General features: G+C 39.1%; 6 protein-coding genes across 6 annotated transcripts; 1 reads left to right on the top strand and 5 right to left on the bottom strand.

Annotated features, from left to right (window-relative positions):
* Positions 1-70: 70 nt before the first annotated feature.
* LOC117389574 (gamma-crystallin M3-like) lies at positions 71-895 on the bottom strand. The gene is made up of 3 exons (XM_033987265.2): positions 825-895; positions 467-709; positions 71-398 (listed from the first exon to the last, which is right to left on the bottom strand). The coding sequence occupies exons 1-3, from the start codon at positions 831-833 to the stop codon at positions 126-128; spliced, it is 525 nt and encodes a 174-aa protein (XP_033843156.1). The 5' UTR covers positions 834-895; the 3' UTR covers positions 71-125.
* Positions 896-1,968: 1,073 nt separating this feature from the next.
* LOC117389571 (gamma-crystallin M2-like) lies at positions 1,969-2,617 on the bottom strand. The gene is made up of 2 exons (XM_033987261.2): positions 2,368-2,617; positions 1,969-2,284 (listed from the first exon to the last, which is right to left on the bottom strand). The coding sequence occupies exons 1-2, from the start codon at positions 2,560-2,562 to the stop codon at positions 2,009-2,011; spliced, it is 471 nt and encodes a 156-aa protein (XP_033843152.2). The 5' UTR covers positions 2,563-2,617; the 3' UTR covers positions 1,969-2,008.
* Positions 2,618-4,134: 1,517 nt separating this feature from the next.
* LOC129456162 (gamma-crystallin M3-like) lies at positions 4,135-4,975 on the bottom strand. The gene is made up of 3 exons (XM_055230726.1): positions 4,967-4,975; positions 4,621-4,884; positions 4,135-4,525 (listed from the first exon to the last, which is right to left on the bottom strand). The coding sequence occupies exons 1-3, from the start codon at positions 4,973-4,975 to the stop codon at positions 4,247-4,249; spliced, it is 552 nt and encodes a 183-aa protein (XP_055086701.1). The 3' UTR covers positions 4,135-4,246.
* A 601-nt stretch (positions 4,976-5,576) lies between these two features.
* On the bottom strand, positions 5,577-6,447 carry LOC117389565 (gamma-crystallin M3-like). The gene is made up of 3 exons (XM_033987255.2): positions 6,360-6,447; positions 6,025-6,273; positions 5,577-5,925 (listed from the first exon to the last, which is right to left on the bottom strand). The coding sequence occupies exons 1-3, from the start codon at positions 6,366-6,368 to the stop codon at positions 5,644-5,646; spliced, it is 540 nt and encodes a 179-aa protein (XP_033843146.1). The 5' UTR covers positions 6,369-6,447; the 3' UTR covers positions 5,577-5,643.
* A 1,829-nt stretch (positions 6,448-8,276) lies between these two features.
* LOC117389570 (gamma-crystallin M3-like) lies at positions 8,277-9,171 on the bottom strand. The gene is made up of 3 exons (XM_033987260.2): positions 9,049-9,171; positions 8,714-8,953; positions 8,277-8,601 (listed from the first exon to the last, which is right to left on the bottom strand). The coding sequence occupies exons 1-3, from the start codon at positions 9,055-9,057 to the stop codon at positions 8,326-8,328; spliced, it is 525 nt and encodes a 174-aa protein (XP_033843151.1). The 5' UTR covers positions 9,058-9,171; the 3' UTR covers positions 8,277-8,325.
* An 870-nt stretch (positions 9,172-10,041) lies between these two features.
* crygs4 (crystallin, gamma S4) lies at positions 10,042-10,665 on the top strand (the record flags this gene model as incomplete). Its single annotated transcript, XM_033987273.2, has 2 exons — positions 10,042-10,299; positions 10,393-10,665. Coding segments are annotated over 2 exons (531 nt in total), but the record flags the coding sequence as incomplete, so codon positions are not given.
* Positions 10,666-15,134: the final 4,469 nt, after the last annotated feature.

The raw sequence follows: 15,134 nt of genomic DNA, 5'->3' as shown, positions 1-15,134 counted from the left end.
CCAGCTGATATATTAATCTGTCGCTACCTCAGTGTTCTATTTGCACAGGCGAAATTATTGAGAGGAGAAGTTTTCTTAAAAAGATTTATTCAGTATATGCGTATACACATTACACATAGATGTTTTTACATGTCCATGATGCGCCTCATGCTCGTGAACCTCGTGCCGCTGGAGCCCATGTCTCTGAAGCTCCTGTACTCTCCAGGCCTGAGGTACATCATCCTGCCTCTGTAGTGAGGCTGCTCGTACATCAGCCAGTGTCCGTCCATCACATGGCAGGACATGCAGTCGTTCATACGGTAGCGGTCTTGGATGTTGTCACAGTCGTCCATCATCTCGTGCATTTGACCACCAAAGTTCTCCCTCTCATAGATCCTCATCCTGAACTGGCCCCTGTGCTGTAATGTAATGTTGTTCATTAGTCATTTGAATCTGTGTAGTTGAACGTAAATATAGAAGAACATACCATCGGGATCATGCGGCAGGATCTGATACAGTCCCTCATTCCCATCATGCTCATGTAGTCAGCGTACTCGCCCCTCCTCATGAAGTACTGGTTTCCCATGTAGTTGGGACGGTCGTAGACCATGAAGCAGCCGCTCTCCACCCTGCAGGAGTGACACCTGCTCAGGTAGGAGGACATGTCGGCACAGTCACTCATGCACTCATAGGAGCGCCCCTGGAAGTTCCTGTCCTCGTAGAAGATGATCTGAAATATGAGAAAAACGTGAACATTATGAGTCAGTAAATTCTCCACCAGAGATGACCCTCAAACTCATTCAAATAGAATTAATTCAGCAGATTTTTGTCCAGCTTTTTCTCACCTTTCCCATGGCTACTGTGCGGTGCGAGTTCTTCACAGGACTGTGTGGCTGTTACAACGTGAGTGGCTGTGTTTTTACTGTGTTACTTTTATACCTGACTAAACTATAGAATTTGTAGCTTCCATTGTGCAAAGCCCCTGACCCAGCAACATGTATTTGAGGCTTATGGAGGGCCACGGCCATTTGTCAAATTTTCATGTGACTGGATCACCTAGAAAACTTTACAATAGATCTTTCCATGGGAGCGTCACTACAATGGGCACGTTTAGGCTACAATACACAGACAAACTAACAGTAAATAGCCTGTATGGGCATTATATTCACTCTTTGTGTGATTATGATTATGCTCTATTATAGTGTTGTATTATGGACCAAAAATCAAACTGTGTCCAATAGGTTTTTCAGATAAATACAATAATTATCATGGACCAGTTTATCTATTGGAAAAGCAATCTTATAATATTGATTGTTTGAGCTCTAAGAGACAAACTTTGCAATAAAACGTTAGCTACTGAAATGTAAAGCTCTCAAGCTGTTTTCAAGATGTGACTTTTCAAAAATGTTTACCCAATGTGATATCACAAAACAAAACTCTGGTGAGTCCTATTTCTGGTTGGGTTATGGAAGATTGTCTCGTGAGATTTGTAAAATAAGTAGTAATATCATCTAAGTACTGCTTAAGTAATGAGTAAGTAATGAGTAAGTAATAATATCAACCCATAGTGTAACAGTAGTGTAACTTTTTTTTTTTCTTTTACTAGACTCATTTTGTGTATTGAAGACATATTCTATTTATGTAAACCATTCTTTTTAGGTTTGTCTTTTTATTTCATCTTAAAAAATATAAAAAATTGGAAATGATGACGGATTGCTAAAGTTTAGTAATCCTCAATGAAACATGCCTCAGGTTTTTATTTATTTATTTATTTATTTTTTTACATTGAACCACTACATGAAGCTGTGAGAACCATTCCAGTCATTTGTTAATGTAACCCAAGGATGGCAGGTATTTTATTTTTGGCTTATTTTATTGTGAAACAGCAAACATTCTTGTGTTCTTGTTTTTTAACTGTGTTTATTTATTTATACAAGCAAATATAAATTTATTTCATTTTTTTTAAATAAATCAACTCCATAGACAGTGTTAAGAAATTAGATTAATTTATTGAGTTAAATATTTATTTTTAGCACATGTCAGTGATACGTCTCATGCTCATGAACCTCATTCCACTCATTCCCATGTCTCTGAAGCTCCTGTACTCTCCAGGCCTGAAGTAACTCATCCTGCCTCTGTAGTGAGGCTGCTCATACATCAGCCAGTGTCCGTCCATCACATGGCAGGACATGCAGTCGTTCATACGGTAGCGGTCTTGGATGTTGTCGCAGTCGTTCATCAGCTCGTGCATCTGACCTCCGAAGTTCTCCCTCTCGTAGATCCTCATCCTGAACTGGCCTCTGTGCTGTTGTTCAGTGTCACATACAACAACTGTGGAGTTTATGTTTTTCCTTTTAATTAAACTGTTTAACTTTGTTTTACACTTACCATTTGGATCATACGACAAGATCTGATGCTGCCGCTCATTCCCATCATGCTCATGTAGTCAGCGTACTCGCCCCTCCTCATGAAGTACTGGTTTCCCATGTAGTTGGGACGGTCGTAGACCATGAAGCAGCCGCTCTCCACCCTGCAGGAGTGACACCTGCTCAGGTAGGAGGACATGTCGGCACAGTCACTCATGCACTCATAGGAGCGCCCCTGGAAGTTCCTGTCCTCGTAGAAGATGATCTGAAATCAAAACAATATTAATGCCATTATGTTTTGTATTGGCTTATTTGTATTGGTGCATTACGCTTCTCTCTACCTTGCCCATGTTGGTGGTTTTGCAGGTCTCTCAGAGAACTGATTCAAACTGATACCATTTCTGTCAGAACATGCTTCATTTATACCTGGCCACACACAATGACCGTGCCCCACCATTATTAAAAATCCTGACCCAGCAGCCATAGGAAAGCCTACACATGCCTAGTCATATACCGACAGAATATTCCTTTAGCTAAAGCCGAAACGCACTTTTTAAGTAATAAGGATTTACTTAAATTAAAGGACACAAATGTGTTGTATATTTTATCATTAGTGTCATATATATGTCAGATATAATTGTACAATGATGTTTTATTTAAGAGAATGGCACGTTTTGTTACAGTTGAACACCTTAAAGGTGCTGTCTCACGTGAAGCTGAGGAAGTCCCCTCAACTAAGACAAAACCGCTGTTTTCTTGTTTTTGGAGATGGATCTTTTTTCTATGTTGTTTTGCGAAAACATTCGAAGCACAGAAAGAGCATGCATAAGTTTTGAATAAATGCCCTGTATATATTTAAGCACCTGAATCCACATAAACAGGCACATTCAGTTACACTGTACTTTATAATTAGCACTTAAACAAGTATAATTTACAGTGTAAGAATACACAGAACAAATAAACCAGTGTATTACTAAAATAATCACAAAAAATAAACTAAGGTGGAAATACTAGATAAACAAGCAAAAATGTTAAATGTGCATTTATACTTTTTACAACATTAAATTATGTTTAATTCAATTCAATGCACTCTTATTTATCTATAAAATTATTAAAGATCTCTTTTGAATTCATGATTGATGGACTTATTACTGTGTCCATTTATCCCGTGAGAATGACCTGGTTTGTACTGGACAGACCACAGGGACCGTGTGCTGCGGTGGGACAGCAGTGACTGTAGTTGTGCATACTGTCATTGTGTCCTTGGGCAAGACACTTCATCCATCTTGCCTCAAGCGTTGAAGAACCCTGGTGTATGAATGTCAATTTATTTGTGAGATACAATAATTGGAAATGAGTCCACTCCTATGACATGTTTACAGCATGTAAACCATGTTCACTACTGTCCCCACCAGAAAAACATTTATTTTTTCCAGTTGTATTTCTCTTGGATTTTGCTTAACAACATCAGTTTTATGTCCTGCAGTGCATGATGTTTTATATAATAATATAATGTATGTATTTTTGCGTACATACTTTCTGCCATCATGTAATGTTTCACTGCTAAACCTGTGGCTGGTAACAGATTTTATTACATCAACATATCGTCATATTCATTGCCATCTTTACTAGTGAACTTGTCTTCTTTTCTGTGAATGTGTTATTTTGTTTTTATTTAAAAAAAAAATCATAAAAAACCCAAGAATTGACCAAAATTGTATTTATTAATGACAAAATAGTTCTTATTTGTCAGCAGACAGTCAGGTCCCACACCAACGTTCTTGACATTCTTCTTACTTCTATTGACTTTCACTCCTTTGTTATGGGAACTTCCAAACAACCAGTTAATTAAAGTGAAAATACAGGAGTATCTTCTTTCATTCATGGGTTTTAGTGAACATTCAGTACCAAGAGTCCATGATGCGTCTCATGCTCATGAACCTCATTCCACTCATTCCCATGTCTCTGAAGCTCCTGTACTCTCCAGGCCTGAAGTACATCATCCTGCCTCTGTAGTGAGGCTGCTCGTACATCAGCCAGTGTCCGTCCATCACATGGCAGGACATGCAGTCGTTCATACGGTAGCGGTCTTGGATGTTGTCACAGTCGTCCATTGTCTCATGCATCTGACCTCCGAAGTTCTCCCTCTCATAGATCCTCATCCTGTAGTTCCCTCTGTACTGTAATGTTAGCAGAAATGTGTTCATCAAGCAAAAAATATTGAGTAATATTCAATAAAAAGAAAAATTTCCGGAAAGTGCGCTTTTAAATTTACCATTGGGATCATACGGCAGGACCTGATGCAGTCAGACATTCCCATCATGCTCATGTAGTCGGAGTACTCGCCCCTCCTCATGAAATACTGGTTTCCCATGTAGTTGGCTCGGTCGTAGACCATGAAGCAGCCGCTCTCCACCCTGCAGGAGTGACACCTGCTCAGGTAGGAGGTCAGCTCAGGGCAGTCACTGCTGGTCTCATAATAACGACCCTGGAAGTTCCTGTCCTCATAGAAAATGATCTGTAAAATAAAACCAGTTTTAGTTAATTAATATAAATGGATGTTAAATATACTACCGATGCTTTTTTAGTGTGGGTTTGACCATAGTACAATGTGGACTTGCCTTGCCCATGGTGACTGTCTTTGTGGTGGCAGCGTTGCATACCTGGTGCTGTGGACTGTTACTTTTATACTTGAGGTGAAAAAGGGGAGAGCTTCTATTGTACAAATGCATGAGCCAGCAGAGCCATAGAAAACTGGACCAACCGTTTACAGCTTAGTCCAGCCCCACAGTGGCATCTACATACTGTTGTCCTGTACATAATGAATATAACTGGAACCTTCCATCAATGTTGTAATTGTGATTTTTATATATTTTTTTCTGAAAGAAACAAAGCTAAACTTAATATAAAAATATAATTTATACAAAAGTCAGTTTTTATTTTCAGGACTGTAAGCTCATTACACAGATTTGACTGTATTTGTCACTGTAAATAATTGATTAAATATGATTTTTTTAAATAATGATTTGGGATGAAATAATACACACATTTACACATATCCCAAATGTGTTTATTACAGATCATGTTTGTTATTCTAAACTCTACTTATTATAGAATTTGTTACAGAATTTGTCATGATATATGTGGTAAATATGTGTATAGTTTAACTGTCACTTTATATATCTCATCATAATGTGAAAGGCCAAAACATAGAAACAGAAAGTAACTGTGTATTTTTGAATACATTTATTTATGCAATCTTTAAACAAAAACATTTCAAGTCTTGAGGCTCTTGTGTTTAGCAGGACTCCATAATGCGTCGGATGGATCCAATCCTCATGTCCATGGGGGATGTTCCCATGTCTCTGAAGCTCCTGTACTCTCCAGGTCTGAAGTACATCATCCTGCCTCTGTAGTGAGGCTGCTCGTACATCAGCCAGTGTCCGTCCATCACATGGGCAGACTGGCAGTCCGACATACGGTAACGGTCTTGGATAGAGTCGCAGTCATCTACAAGCTCATTCATCTGACCGCTGAAGTTCTCCCTCTCGTAGATCCTCATTCGGAATGGACCTCTGTGCTGTAGATAGACAAGCAATGAAACTTAACCAGTGAATTTTTCCACAGTTCCAAAACAGCATATTCATATATAGATATATATAGGTGTATACATTCATACCATTGGGATCATGCGACAGGACCTGATGCAGTCGCTCATGCTCATTCCCATCAAGCGCTGGTTGTCAGGGTACTCTCCTCTCCTCACCAGCATCTGGTGACCCATGTAGTTTGGACGTTCATACACGATAAAGCAGCCACTTTCCACACGGCAGGAGTTACAGCGGCTCAAGTAAGAGGTCAGTTCAGCACAGTCGCTGCTGGTCTCATAGGAACGTCCCTGAAAGTTCCTGTCCTCGTAGAAGATGATCTGGAATTAAATCAAGTTTTGAATATTAAAATGCATTATTGTAGTAAAGCCGTTTAAAAATAATAATAATAAAGAAAGAAGCTTACTCTGCCCATTGTAGTTCCCAATTGTACCCCTGATTGGACTGGCACTTTGGTCTGTCTAAACGCTCACTCTTTTATACTCATCATGATAGCTTAATGAAGTACAGAGCCTTTGTGTGAATATCTGACTCAGCAGGAAACACACAGGGCTGTAATGTGCGCTAATCGCTCTGGAAATGGTTATTATTCCACACTGTATGTTTCTGGTGCATTGCCAAGTGTCCCAGCTCAGCAGAGGGGCACAGGTGGACTGAATGTATTGGGACCCTTTGTCCCTTTGTTTAACATTTTCTTTTGTCAATTTACAATATGTAACACCATTATTTTCCTAACTGTTATTTTTATATATATATATATATATATATATACACACACACACACACACACACATAACTATATATGTGTGTGTATATATATATATATATATATATATATATATATATATATATATATATATATATATATATATATATATGTGTGTGTAATATATATATATATGTGTGTGTGTAATATATATATATTATATGTGTGTGTAATATATATAATACATATACATATATAGTTGAGATCAAATGTGTATTTTATATATATATATCTTTTTTCCCTCTGACACATGAGTTTGTTTAGAACAGTTTTGGATCATTATATATTATTACATTTATCTTATTACATTAGTTGTGTGAGTCTGTGTGTCCCTCAGAAACAGAAAGTTGTTTGAAGTGAAGCGAAACGTCTTCACTCCCACAACTTCTAATCCAGTGACAGATTTGAATTGTTCTTTACTTTACTCGAGTGGTTATGAGTGTGTCTGTGTATGTTTGTGTATAAACGTGTGTATGTGAGTGTATGTGTGTGTATGTTTGTGTATAAGTGTATATATGTGTGTATGTGTGCGTGTGTGTATGAGTGAACAGATGAGCCGTCTCAGAGCACATATGGTGTCAGTATGTCTAGTTCCCTTCTTCAATGCTGTTGTTATGTGGTAATAATTTGATAAAATGTCTTGAAGTACTTTACTGTAATAAACATATTTTGAGCATATTAAGAATCATCATGTTCATCATCTTGATTTTCGATTTGATTTTAGTCCTTTCAAAAACAAAATAAAAATGTCTTTTAGTATTTATTTAGTACAGTTGTCCCTCACTATATCTCGGATCACCTTTTCTCTGCCTTTCGTGGATTTTTTAATGCTTTTTTTCACAGCATATGATCATGCATTGTGTTGTGCGTCCTGATTGGCTGTTGGACTGTAGACCATTGCCCATCAGTCTCCTCCGTGCCGTGTCTCCTGTACAGCACAGAATGTGTTCAGACAAATTTACATAAACGTTGGATCGCAGTGTGACTCTGAAGTGCTGTATGTTTGCAATTTGTTTTCCTCAGCAAAAGGTTTGAACTTTAAGAGTGTTTAAACAAGAGAGAAATGTGAGAAAATGTTAAAGCCTGTGTGAGAAAAGTGTATAAAGTGTGTGGTGAGGGGTTTTATAGCTGCAAAACATATAGAATTGTAAAAAAAATTAAAGCTGACTACTTTGCGGATTTTGCTTATTACGGGTTATTTTTAGAACATAACCTCAGCGATAAACCAGGGACCACTGTATATTTCATGAACATAAACAATATAAGACACCATAGGCTTCCTGCAAAGTCTGCACTTGCTTCACATGTTTTCACTGACAGGACGGGCTGTGACCTCTTCATCCTAAAACCTCAACCACATCACTGACCATTAGACAAGACATGAGATTCTCCATCTCTAGACCTTTTGACTCATGGTTTCATCTTTCTGTGATATTTTGAGGACTTTGCCCATTCAAAAATTATATTTTGTGTGATTTTTAATGTTTCATTGGTTAGAGATTTCCATCCCTTTGAAACACATGGTACATTTATATTGACACACTATGACACAGCTGATTTTGAGTCTCATGCGTTTTATTTGTCAAACCATTTGAAATGTTGTGTTTTAACAGGAGTCCATGATGCGCCTGACGGAGCTGATCCTCATGCCGCTGTAGCCCACGTCTCTCATGCTCCTGTACTCTCCAGGCCTGAAGTACATCATCCTGCCTCTGTAGTGAGGCTGCTCGTACATCAGCCAGTGTCCGTCCATCACCGTGCAGGACTGGCAGTCTGGCATACGGTAGCGGTCCTGGATGTTGTTGCAGTCATCCAGCAGCTCAAAGTTTTGACCCTGGAAGTTCTCCTTCTCATAGATCCTCAGCCGGTAAGACCCTCTGTGCTGTAGTTAATCCAGCAGATGCTTCATTAATGTCTTTTATATTATGGATATGACATGGTTTTGGAGAACTACAGACTGTGTTTCTGTTCTTCACAGTAAACAGCAGACTTACCTGTGGAATCAGACGGCAGGACCGGATGGAGCCGCTCATGCCAAAGGAGTTGTAGTCAGAGTACTCGCCTCTTCTTAGAAAGTATTGGTTTCCAGTGTAGTTTGGACGCTCATAGACCATGAAGCAGCCGCTCTCCACCCTGCAGGAGTTACACCTGCTCAGGTAGGAGGACATGTCGGCACAGTCGCTCATGCACTCATAGGAGCGCCCCTGGAAGTTCCTGTCCTCGTAGAAGATGATCTGCAAAAAGTCAAACAAATTATAATCTCGCTAATTGCATTTCTTTGTGTATATTTGAACTATGAAATGAGTTAAATTTGTACAGTGTGTGTTACCTTGCCCATGTTTGATGCGATGAGTGAGTTTGTGGGAATGTGTCCAACGACCTGTGGCTGCCAGCAGGCTTTTATACTTTATACTCGCTCCAACTCGCGTTTGTCATTCAAATGATCTGAAAAGGTGATGAACAAGCAGCTCTGCGATCGCGGTTAATTTCATTTGTGCATCATGATCCAGACGAAAGGGCAGAAGACACCAGCAAAGAGCTGAGAAAAACACTTTTATGGCTCTATTTCTGTGGCAGATTCGGCTGAACGCTTTTGCTGCCTTCATATGTTTCAGATGTTCAGTTTCACTAATTTTCTTGTGTAGTTCTTTTTGCTTTATATGTGCATTTAAGTAGTCATATTTTAATATTTTAAATATATTTTAAAAATAATTGGCTACATGTGCAAGTATATGTCTACACCCTCTGCTGCATTGCTTTATATTGATAAGTACACACTAATAAGTTAGTATCAAAATGGAGGCAAAATCAGCAAATCTAGTTCACCAAGTTGAAGACACTTTGCCGTTCTTTGACTAGGAACTTCATGGAGACAGAGCACTTTTTCCAGAATGTTATAAGTCTGATTTAGTCACTTAATAATAACTAAAGATTATAGTTATGTTCTGTTTACCAGAACCTTTACCTCTCTTGTTCAATAAGGTGCATTTTGAGGCCTTAATGATCCATGGGGTTATTTTGTGTTTACAGCCCTAATCATAATGCGTTTGGATTGGAAGTTGACTACAGCTGTGAAACTTGGCACTATGAAACTAGTATTGTTTGCTGAAAGGCCTAATGAACAAAAGGGAGAATCTAGATCAAACATTTGAACTCTAATAACGGTTGCCGTTGCTAACCACGCGTTTGGTTGCTTTGTCTCACCTCATATAAAGAGTACTGGCGTCTGCCTGGTGTTTATATCTCTCATCATGGAGAAGGTGACAAATTAATTCAACCTTCAAATCAAAAGTCATTCTGTGTATAATGTTATTCCATTTCTAATCCATTTCTGCAGATTGTGTTTTACGAGGACAAGGACTTTAAAGGGAGGTCTTATGACTGTAAAGGAGACTCCGCTGATCTCCACAGCTACATACGACGCTGCAACTCACTGAAGGTGGAAGGCGGCTGGTGGGTCGTGTACGAGCGAAACAACTACACTGGCTACCAGTATGTGATCGGCCCTGGAGACTACAATGGCTTCCAGAAATGGATGGGCTTCAACGACTGTGTGAGATCTTGCAGAATAATCAAAAGTGTAAGATATATATTACATTACATGACATATATTTTTAAATTGATTCATTATTTTGTATAATGTTCCTATCTGAGTTTCCAATTTGCTTTACAGGCAAAGGGCCCATACAAACTGAAGCTGTTTAATCGACCAAACTTTGATGGTGTATCTATGGAGCTGTCAGACAACATGAAGTCTGTCCCAGAGCAGTGGCAGAGGAATGAGGTTCTGTCCTGTAAGGTCCTGGCTGGTTCTTGGGTGTTTTTTGAACATCCAAACTTCAGTGGGCGTCAGTTTCTGCTGGAGAAAGGAGACTACAGGCACCACACTGAATGGGGAGCTCTTCGATCCACAGTGGGATCCATCCAAAGAGTGATGCAGCTGTGAAATCTTTGGCTGTGAACTTATGTCAAGCAAATAAATTATGCAACTGCCTTATGCCTGTTTCTCACTATCTTTGTCTTAAAAATGACAATAACTTGAAGGACTGCGAATGGTTAGCTATAGGACTTTGTGTAATTAATGAGTCAGTAAAGGGATTCACTTTGAGTCAAGTCAAATTGATTTCTAAAGCACATTTAAAAACATCCACATCTGCCCAAAGTGCTGTACAAAGGCGATATAAAGTGCAATTTGACAAAACAAAACATGCAAAAACATGATGAAACAAAACAGTACAAGAGTCCCGCTCAGCTCATGTTCAAACCCAGAGCAAACAAATACGTTTTCAACAAAGATTTAAAAATATTTAAAGATTTGGCTGTTTTAATACACAGAGGAAGACTGTTCCAGCGTGTGGGTCCAGCTCCAGTAAAAGCCCCGTCCCCTCGAGTTTTCAGCCGGGACCTTGGAGTTGCAGTCTCAAACCTCACCGCAACCTGAGCTCACAACAACAAGACACTACTTTGACTTTCTGTAACACACATCCTTAATATAAATGAGTTATCAACATGTGAGAACAAAAACAAAAAACAATTGGGCTTCACCGATCATACCTAATTAATTTATTATTATTATTATTATTAATAAATTAGTATTATCTTTTTTCCTTTTCTTTTACTTATTTTTTTTTTTTCTCCCCATTTACTTTCTCTATATCTTCTTTTCTCAGAAATTAGTAGAATTAGTACGTCTTATTGCCACTTAGCACCACTGTATATGACACTATGTTTTAATACATAAATAAATGAAAAATAAATATGAGCAAGCTGCAGATTAAATAGTAGGTCAAATATAATCTGTCAAATGGAGCAGGTCAGGTAACTGCTCTGGAAACCACAGATGTAATGTAAATTCTATTATTTTTACTGTCTTCAATCAAGTTATGAGTTCTTTCTGTTTGTAGATATCAGGAGTGCAGCAGTGACTGTCCTGAGCCGGATGTTTACGGGAGATGGAACGATATCCAAATCTCTGGACGTTTTCTCAACATGCATCTCAAGGTATGAAATTCATTGTGATATTTTGTGGAGGCCAAAATGCTTTGACTAGACTTTGGTTTTGTCATAATCCAAAGAAGAAATGTTTAAATTCTGGAAATTTTTTTCTACAATTCTGGTTCATTTTAATGTGTTCCAGTTGAGAAAAGTTGGCTTACATCTATAAATGTTTTATGACGAGGGAAGGGGGGGTCCCTCACACCGGTGTAAACATGTAGCTGTCCATGCCGATGTTTGACTTAAAAACAAATGCAGGCAGCACATAGCTACTGGAAATGAAACACATCTAATTGTTTTAGAGCAATATTTAGACTAGTATAAACACCTGAGCGCTGTTTAATTTGTAGAAAAACATTCCAATCATTATTTTCAATATAAATGTATGGGCTCTTGGGGGCCCTCTGGTGGCCTAAGGGCCCTAAGCAGCTGCTTAGTCTGCTTATAGGCTGGGCCGGCCCTGTCTGTATGAAAGGCTAAGCGTTTTGGGGCTTCAGTTTGTATTCAATACTGCATACCGCTACTAGATGGGCTTCTTCATTCTTTAACCTATAGTGATATTTTACAGACCTCCGATGGGTTCAAGCTACATGTGTTTGTCCACTGATCCAAAGGCTGGCGGTACGAAGCCCGCTCTCGACATAAACATCACTGTTTGTGTCTGTGTACATGGGTGTGTGAATGTGTGTATGAATGTGTGTATGAAGGTGTGTGTGTGTGTGAATGTGTGTGTGGGGGTGTGTATGAATGTGTGTATGAAGGTGAATGTGTGTATGAAGGTGAATGTGTGTGTGAATGTGTGTGTGAATGTGTGTGTGAATGTGTGTGTGAATGTGTGTGTGAATGAGTGAGTCGTTCCTTCAGGCAAATTAAGCTCATCGAGGCCAGATTAGTTATAGGGGCCAATTTGCAGTTCCATATTTGGATTTCCGACCACGAGTATCACAGCAACCAAAGAGCCAATCTGCGAAGCTGTTGAAAGTAACGCCCCTTCCCTTAGCATTGCTGTCAATCAAACCTGTTGCTAATGCTAGTGAGAGTGACCTTGGGGAAAGAAGGCGCCTGATTTGTCTGTTAGGAGTCGATGGATCCGGAGGTGTGCTCATGCTCACTTCCTCTTTGGAACGCTGCAGCTAGCGCGTTAGCCATGTCCATTTATATATACAGTCTATGAGTAAACCCCAGTGTGGGCTCTTTATGTTGCATAATTGCCTTTTAAAACTTTTTCTTGAACTTAATCATGATTTGCACTTTTAATAAACTCACTTGATCTATTCATTTGTTCCTGTTGGAGTTTCAGTAATATTATTCTATATCGAAAACCTGCTTCTACCTGAATGTTTGTGTGTGTAGCAAAGGCAACAAGTATAATTTAAACACTGCATACAAGCCCAAAACAAAAGTATTTTGTGTTGATTTGCCTTTGTGGAGGACAGCACGTGAGGCTCCACACATCACACTGTTTGGCCCAGCGCGTAAAGCCATGAGGCTGATGACTCAGTGGGATTTACCAGTCAGAGCGATGAGCATCACCTCTGTTAGTGCTGATGCTCGGCTCACTGAACAACACCTGAAAACACAAAAGCAGTCCAGCCAGCATGTTCTACCAGCTGCAGGCATTCACATCTAAAGCCCCTTTGTGGAGCGCACTCCGAGCCCTGCTGCTACACACAGAGCACTTTGAGCTACTGTGTGCCCTCTAGTGGAGAATAAGAGCCCTGCACTCCTGTAGAGCAGAGTTTGCTTGACTGTGCCAAAGGGCCATATGTATATTTAAATCTAATGGTTCTCATTGGCTTAAGAAAATCCATTTGTTTCAACAGGTGACTGTCTGCAAAACAGATGCACTGGTCAGCAGAGAAACACAGTGATGCAGACACAGAGGGAACAGTGGAGCATCTGGTAAGATTTACCCCCCACACACACACATGCACGCACACACCCCCACACGCACACAACACACACACACACACACAAGACACCTCACTGTGAACGTCTCCTCTGTGACAGCTTCCCCACAGCGGCCCCTTGTGAAATACTGCAGGTGTGTTTATAGGATTTTATACTATTTGTTTTAAGTTACATACCTACAGATGTCCTGAATATTAGTGATATGTGACATTATTGACAATAATGTTGACAGAGTGGCGTTAATACAGAACAAACACAACAAACAATACAGAACATACACCTGTGCATGTACATATACACCTGTGCATGTACATATACACCTGTACATGTGCATGTACATATACACCTGTACATGTACATATACATCTGTACATGTGCATGTACATATACACCTGTACATGTGCATGTACATATACACCTGTGCATGTACATATACACCTGTACATGTGCATGTACATATACACCTGTACATGTACATATACACCTGTACATGTGCATGTACATATACACCTGTACATGTACATATACATCTGTACATTTGTACATGTACATATACACCTGTGCATGTACATATACACCTGTACATGTACATATACACCTGTACATGTGTACATGTACATATACACCTGTACATGTGCATGTACATATACACCTGTACATGTACATATACACTTGTACATGTGCATGTACATATACACTTGTACATGTGCATGTACATATACACCTGTACATGTACATATACACTTGTACATGTGCATGTACATATACACCTGTACATGTACATATACACTTGTACATGTACATGTACATATACACCTCACATCATGAATAGTGCAGTGTAAAGCACTTTGGTGTCTTGAAAGATGCTCTATAAATCCATGACATTATTATTATGACAGTTATGGTTGTGTTAAATGAATGATGCTCTCTTCAGGTAGGAGCCATATTTATATTTTAATAGGACGCCATGAAAAAGTCTAAATACTCCCTGTATAAATAAAGATACATGAATAAATATTGACATGACAATAGAAATACAGGAGCAAAAACAGATGCTGGAAAAGACAATGCTTACGATTGGTTTATGGACTTTTTATTTTCCAAAGAGTCTAATCATTTGCATTTCTACTAATTACTAATTAATACATCTATTTGATGAATTTGATCTGAGCATAACTGTCCTAATATATACATGTACAACAATATGATGTAATCTCATATTTGCAGTTAATCCACTAGATGGCGCACTTACACAGGCTTGTGTTGGAGCGTCAGCATAAGCCAAATATTGAGCTCTCTGTGTTGCACTTATTAACCAGTATCTAATAGGATTTACACAAAATCTTTGCAGTACATCGATGTTTATGTTGTTGTCGTGTTTTTGTGCGAGCTCATTTTCAAAAGGACTTAGTGCTGTCCAGCCAGCGGTCGATCAATATGTGATTCATACGAGACATTAGCGGTTTAAATGGCTGTCTGGCACCCAGTATCCCGGACGTCCGCAGCTCA

The sequence above is a fragment of the Periophthalmus magnuspinnatus genome, chromosome 21 (genome assembly GCF_009829125.3).
Source record: "Periophthalmus magnuspinnatus isolate fPerMag1 chromosome 21, fPerMag1.2.pri, whole genome shotgun sequence".
In the NCBI taxonomy this organism is placed as follows: Eukaryota; Metazoa; Chordata; class Actinopteri; order Gobiiformes; family Gobiidae; genus Periophthalmus; species Periophthalmus magnuspinnatus.
The sequence above is the reverse complement of the archived record's forward strand: the minus strand, read 5'-3'. Positions and strand labels throughout refer to the sequence as shown.

Excerpts from the sequence above, each read along its gene's own strand:
- LOC117389574 (XM_033987265.2), bottom strand. Across the intron at positions 399-466 it reads CCTGCCGCATGATCCCGATG|CACAGGGGCCAGTTCAGGAT; the intron begins GTATGTTCTTCT and ends ATTACATTACAG.
- LOC117389571 (XM_033987261.2), bottom strand. The coding sequence starts at position 2,562 with ATGAGTGACTGTGCCGACATGTCCTCCTACCTGAGCAGGTGTCACTCC. Across the intron at positions 2,285-2,367 it reads CTTGTCGTATGATCCAAATG|CACAGAGGCCAGTTCAGGAT; the intron begins GTAAGTGTAAAA and ends ACTGAACAACAG.
- LOC129456162 (XM_055230726.1), bottom strand. Across the intron at positions 4,526-4,620 it reads CCTGCCGTATGATCCCAATG|TACAGAGGGAACTACAGGAT; the intron begins GTAAATTTAAAA and ends CTAACATTACAG.
- LOC117389565 (XM_033987255.2), bottom strand. Across the intron at positions 5,926-6,024 it reads CCTGTCGCATGATCCCAATG|CACAGAGGTCCATTCCGAAT; the intron begins GTATGAATGTAT and ends GTCTATCTACAG.
- LOC117389570 (XM_033987260.2), bottom strand. Across the intron at positions 8,602-8,713 it reads CCTGCCGTCTGATTCCACAG|CACAGAGGGTCTTACCGGCT; the intron begins GTAAGTCTGCTG and ends GATTAACTACAG.